We start from the raw sequence: 6,517 nt of genomic DNA on the forward strand, positions 1-6,517 counted from the left end.
AAAACCATAAAAGAAAGATCGCCCGTGGCGACCGTGTAATAAATATACGATAGTAGAAACCTTTTAAAATAAATGGGACACGACCCGAGATCGTTTCTTCTCCACCCCTAGCAATCCCCCCCTCGTCTTATTCTAATGAGCTTATACCGATTAGATGTGGTGGACGCGAGAGAAAAAAAGCGATCACGATAACGTTTTCCATAGAACAGTGAAAAATATGATCAATCAAAGCTATCCTTTGTTTAACAAAACTAACACAAACACTTTTATAGTCCACAGCAAAGTAGTTGCCATAAATGTGAAAGTACTGAACAGATTTCCAAACCTTGGGGTTTTTTTTTTTTGAACATAAAAAGCCATAGCAAAATGCCACAAACGCGTAGCGCACAAAACATAATGCAACGAATAGGATCGACGATCTCAACGGTTTTTTTTGGGAATGCATTTACTACAGGCCCACGAGAGGGGAAACAAAAATAGGCAAACAAACTAATTTGATCAGAAACTTTCTTTAACTCTGCGTGAGTATTTGCACAATGTTTCGTCTTCGTTTTTATACTAACAAACAAAGCTGGACAAGGTTTAAAACAGTTTACACAGGAAATCCAACAGTCACACGTAGAATGCGGGAGTCCTCATTTGAAAAGGGGGAACTACTGGAACTTTTTTATTCCTGTATTCCCACACGACCACTCACTCCGATTGATAGACGAAAAAGACGTAACCTCCTCGATATAAAACCGAATGATAAAAATTGAATCAGCTAAAAAAAACCCCCCGTTTAACTTTAACCTGTTCGCTCCTACCCAAAAGCGGGGCTCTCTTTGCGAGGAAACGTGGCCGCAAAAGAATCGTGTTTCCGTGTACTGCTATCCATTTACGCGGAACTAGCCCGGATCCCGAATCTGTGTGTCAGGCCATCTCCCTTTACCGACCAGATTTGTAATATTCCTAGCATAGGGTGAGGAAGAATGAAGAAACTCACCACGCCATCGATCATCCATTATCGTTCTCCTATGATAAGACTCGATCCCATTATAGATCATTGAATCATCGCCATCATCATCATCATCATTATCATCATCCCTTAATGATCGCGCGCCGAAACGCGAGCAAACGCTATAAACAATGTGCTAGTGTAATGCGAAATAGTTAAATTCCCGCGCGAATGTAAGTAAGAACCAATTATTCTCGTTCGGTAGATAAGTAACAAATCACACGCTAAGAAAAGAAAAACCACACCCTAATCCTGCATAATTCTCCAACGAAGATGAAAAACAACACACTATCAAGCAAAAACACATGGGAAAACCACCCGCACCTGCACCAGCGTATAATAATAATAGTCAAATTTACGAAATAAGCTAAACCGGATCGGGCGGAGGGAAAATAAAGCGAGGAAAACTATCTGCACACGGGGCAACGATGGAAGGAAACGCAAAGACGGGAAAAGCCAAGCTTCCAACAATAATGTGACTGACATTTAGAACGATACCTCTCTCCTCCTCGTCTCTCGGTCGGAGAATTAGCTCATCCGGCTGGCGCTAGGGGTTTAACAAAGCGGGGGAAAAAAAACGGGCGAGAAAACTGGCACCAAGAGCTGGACCAGAATGGGCAGGAAAAATCCCAACAGATTACGGTAAACTTCTCCGGTAAAAACACCGGCGGTTGGGGAAGACACTGGGCCATAAATGATAAGAAAGAGGCACGTGCGAAGGGGAAAACAGTTGCTGAATAAACGAGGCAGGAAAAGGGGAAAATTATATTGAAAAATATATATATATTATTATATTTAATTGGAGGTAACGAACGATACGGAAGACGAAGTCTACGACTATCGTTCCGAAAACGGCCGAGATGCACGAAAAGAGAGATCGAACTAGAATGGAGCGAGAATGTAATAAAAAAAAAGATAGTACGACGAACTAGTGGACCCGTTTGTGTAGCCGAGAGAGGAATAGTACGGATCGCGTAAAATGATAACCAAATTGTACATTTTTTAATAAAAAAAATACTAAAAAAGTTGTGAGAAAAGAAATTTGTTTTAATCCGAACCTTTTACTACCTTCAGATACAAAAGTAGTGAAGGCAAATCTAATTCCTTACAATGTAAGTTATGAAATGAAAATAATCGTAGATAAAACATGTTTCGTTTTTGTTCTTCCAGCGCTGAAGCCTCTCGGCCTCTCAGTACAACTTTTATTTCTCACTTGTTGTTGTTGAACGGTTGTTTTCAATTCATTCCCTCAGTTCTATCCTTTTTAAGATAATAAATAAACATAACACGCTTTCGCACGCAATTGCGCATAGCTTTTCCTCTACCCGACATTTTGCAGATACGGAATGGTACCGTCCATTTTTGCGTTGAGCCGCAAGTAGATAGAGTCCGGCAGGCTGGTCGTGCACAGTGCCAAGACCTTGGCCTTTTCGAGCTGCTCAGGTGGCAGGCTGTGCAGGAGATGGACCATGTTATTCTGGTCGACGGCGCGTACGATACCTGGAAGGTAACGGAATATTGTGTTATAAAGCACGCTTATTACCATTACCACCATTATGGCATCCTGGCAAATGAAACTCACCTACGCCGAGGCAAATATACTGCTGACCGTTGGCCATCGGTTCGCAGAGGTATACCATCATGGCGTTGAGGATATTTGGTAAAATTCCTTTCGCGGGCGCCATGCACTCGTCTCGCATTACTAGGACTTGTATGTCGTCAAGAGACGCGCTGGGAAAAAAAAGAATGTACATTAATATCAGTCACCACCAGGAATCTCAAGGTAAAAAGTTCTAGAAGCCACTCACCAGACAGGTTTAACGTCGGTAAACCATTCCGTTTCATCGTTCAATATTCCAATCAGCTTGGTCATGATGGACAGCGTTCGACGTTTGACGCTACTCAATGGAGCTGCAGGCCGCTCATACTTAACACTGATTTTACGAAACCGGTACTGCAACTGATACCCCTTTCGCAGATGCTCAGCCATTTCGTCGAACAAAATGTTAAATTTGTAAGCCTGAACATTTTTGTCTTTATGCACGTGCTCGTAGTTATTGGACCCTTTCACCGAGCGCGGAATTTGCAGCTGTATCAGCTCCGTGGGCTGCACCAGATGGATGAGGGCCGCCATCAGTTCTTCGCCGAACCCGGTAGTGTATCCCATCGTGTTGACGATCCACGGTACGTCCTTCAGTTCGGCATTTGCCTCGCAGTGCTCCACCAATTGTTGCACATTTTTAATGTACAACACTGGGGAGGATACAACGTTGACGCTTCCGAACAGTAGGCATTGAGAAGGCGGTTGAGCTTTTGCAAAGCATCCCACCCCAAGGATCGGATCCGTCAGCACACTCACACTGATCGTTTCCGGCAGGTGAACCAACGGCTGCCCGATGTCCAGGTCGAGCAACACGATACGTCCGAACTCTCTGATGTGCCGGTTGATTAGGAACTGACAGAGGGTCGATTTGCCGGCATCTTTGCCACCGATCACCATCAATCGGCTGGACTTGCGAAGCTGCACCTTGTCCCAGATTGGATTCTTCTGGAAGAGCGGAACGGAGCGGACCTTTGTTACGTCGGGAGTTAGCAATTCCACCTCCAACAGCTGCTGCGTTAGGCTGAAGGACGATTGGACCCGGAGCGAGATCGGGGTCGGGAATAGGTTGAACTCATCGAGGTAGTTACAGATCACAGGGAGCGAGGTGCTTCCGTCCGGCTCAACTTGCAGCAACACGAGCACCGATTCCGATGGATCGAATGTTGCCAGCAGCGCATCCATGTCGATATCGATGAAATGGGGTCTTAACTTCTGCAGGACATTCTTGAACGCGGCCTTATTGAACAATTCCGGTGATGGCAATGGAATGAGACTGACCGCATTGTAGCCGCGCGCGGCAGTGACCGTTCTTGTCTCGGCCATTTCCAACCGGTAGCCCATTATTTCGACCTGACCGAACAGTGCCTGCACGGTCAAGTGTCCGTAGAAGTAAATGTGATTCTTCAAAACCGCGAGCGCCATCCGCTTGTCGATAGCATTGTAGAAGCGATAAAATTTCGTATGCTCTGGCTCATCCACATACGGGTCCGCACAATCCTTCACATCCTTCTCCACCTCTCTCTCAACTTCCTCGTCGGTGTATGATGACGAGTCATCCTCATTCTCCTTCTGCTTGCCGTTGGTTTTCACTTCCGCTTCGATCGGAACCGTTTCCTTAGCCTCCTGTTCAGGAGTTTCCATAACCTCCTGTTCTGGAGTTTCCATAACCTCCTTTTCAGGAGATTCCATAGCCTCCTGCTGTTCAGGAGTTTCTATTGCCTCCTGCTGTTCAGGAGTTTCTATTGCCTCCTGCTGTTCAGGAGTTTCCACAGCCTCCTTCTCAGGAGCAACAACTTTTGAAGCGGCAGCGGTGGCCGGAGTTTCCACTAACTGCTTTGGCAGTTTCTCCGGGCTGTCTATGAATTCGCCGTGCACGTCGTAAATCGGAACTAATGGCGGTATGTCCGTGTCCGACGATGGATCAGTGTTGGCTGATTTTTTGGCCCACTCCTCATCGTCGTTGTTCGGAATTTCAATTATTTGCGACATGCCCTCGCCGAACGGGACGGTATCGTCGTCGATATCGTAGATGTGTGCCGTCCCTCGCGGTATGTATACATCCTCCGGGCCGTCCTCTTCGTAGTCGGAATCCAACAGGTCTGAATCCGATGGATCATAATCCTCGTCGTAACTATCGCTGTCGTACGGTTGGCGCAGGTACGTTAGACCACTATCCTCCGATTCTTCCGAATCCTCCGAATTTTCCGACGCGTCGGTCCACATTTCACTATCATCGGTATCAAATTCGTCATCCAAGCCATCAGAACCGGAGAAGTCATCCGTATCTTCATCATAATCCTGCTGCTCATTACCGTATGTAGTATTATGCTTTTTGATCGCACTAGTTGCGTAAGCTTTTCCATTGGAAGTCACATTACCATTCGATGGCGACTTCTGCTTCACCCCCTGCCCCGAATCTGCACCTTCGCCGTCAGATTCGTACTGCAGATCTTGGTCATTGTCCTCCTCAATCCATCCTGCCGAACTGTTCATAGAAGTAGTAGACGTATTTTTCTTAAGAGCCGTTGGTGATTTCTTTTCTGCTGCTGCCTTGAGGTGTTGTTTTTTCTTAACATCACGCATTTTCCCGTAGCGTTCTATCAAGGCCTCAATCGGCATCGGTTCTTCTTCATCATTATCCTCCTCTTCCTCCTCATCGCTATCATCTTCAGATGTTTCTTCCACCTCGGACTCTTCTTCGGTTGTATACATTTCTTCCGTTCCTGCTGCGTCTTCTTTCACATCCGCGAAAAACTTGTGGATGTAATCATCTTCTTCACTGTTCGACTCAGATTCCGCATTGGTGGTTCGAAACTTCTTTGAGGGAACCATGGGCTCCGATTTCGCCCCCTTTTGTTTTCCACTACTGGTACCATTTGTAGTTTTGCTATCAGGAGGGTTCTTCCTTTTCTTTGCTACGACAGAAGTGGTAGGTTTTTGGTATGCCAATTCTTTGAAATTGCTTAAACTACTCTTGCCTTTATCCACATGTTCGTTATTGGCGTTTTTCTTCAGCGCTACAGCAGGGGAGGTTTTAGAGTTATCGCTTTCTTGTACCTTCGAGGACTTTACTTTGGCTTTGAATGATTGTTTCAATTTTGATTGGCCATTTGCAAAATGTGGTGGTTTACTGAACTGCTTAGGCGGCATTTTGTTTGAATATTGTGCGATACGCATAGAGACGCTGGCTAAAACGTGGTAACACAGGAAGGCCGGTACTTCTAGAAGAGGTTAGAACTTTCTAGATAATTATGCTTGTTTTTGGACCGTGATATTGATAGTTTCTACCGTTTATACCTGAACGACACAAATATGGCGGGCTGAATACTTATGGTACAACGACGATACGACGGAACAATATTTTAAACTCACGTTGTGGACAGGATTAATCGTGTTTTGCGTGTTTCTTCGAAACGACTGTCGCACATTTCGTTGAATCAACAGAGTTGAATTTTGACAGATTGTACCGCACTTGACAGTTGCTAATCGAATGTGCCTAGTGAGCTTTGCTCGGCCAGAAGTAGAAAAAAAAAACAATGGCGCCTTTAAATGGTACGTTTTCACGACGAATTCGGCCGCGTTATCCTGTGTATTGTCTTAGTTAAGTAGTGATTTTTAGTAGCGAAATTACTATTCTCTCGACGCAATACCAAAATACACCGCAAAACAAACATTTTTTGAATCTAATACTTAAAACACAGCTTTGTTGGAGCAACTTTGTTCGACAGGGAAAAAAACAAAACAATTTGAAGGAGTAGTGGTGGGTAAACCGAATCCCCAAATCCGAATCCCAATCCAAGAAACAGAGGAAACTGAAATCAATCACATTGTCTCTAGATCGACTCGTAACGTGACTAATTCGACTCACATCAAATTCAAATAAATTTGGATCAAAGTCAGAATCGAATCAAATTAAG

General features: G+C 44.8%; 1 protein-coding gene across 1 annotated transcript; it reads right to left on the minus strand.

Annotated features, from left to right (window-relative positions):
• Nucleotides 1–2,053: 2,053 nt before the first annotated feature.
• On the minus strand, nt 2,054–5,581 carry LOC131261863 (polynucleotide 5'-hydroxyl-kinase NOL9). Its single transcript, XM_058263708.1, has 3 exons — nt 2,806–5,581; nt 2,580–2,728; nt 2,054–2,497 (listed from the first exon to the last, which is right to left on the minus strand). Exons 1-3 carry the CDS (start codon nt 5,430–5,432, stop codon nt 2,319–2,321), a joined length of 2,955 nt encoding a protein of 984 aa, XP_058119691.1. The 5' UTR covers nt 5,433–5,581; the 3' UTR covers nt 2,054–2,318.
• Between the last annotated feature and the right edge of the window lie 936 nt (nt 5,582–6,517).

This window comes from Anopheles coustani, chromosome 2, assembly GCF_943734705.1.
Source record: "Anopheles coustani chromosome 2, idAnoCousDA_361_x.2, whole genome shotgun sequence".
Classification (NCBI taxonomy): domain Eukaryota; kingdom Metazoa; phylum Arthropoda; class Insecta; order Diptera; family Culicidae; genus Anopheles; species Anopheles coustani.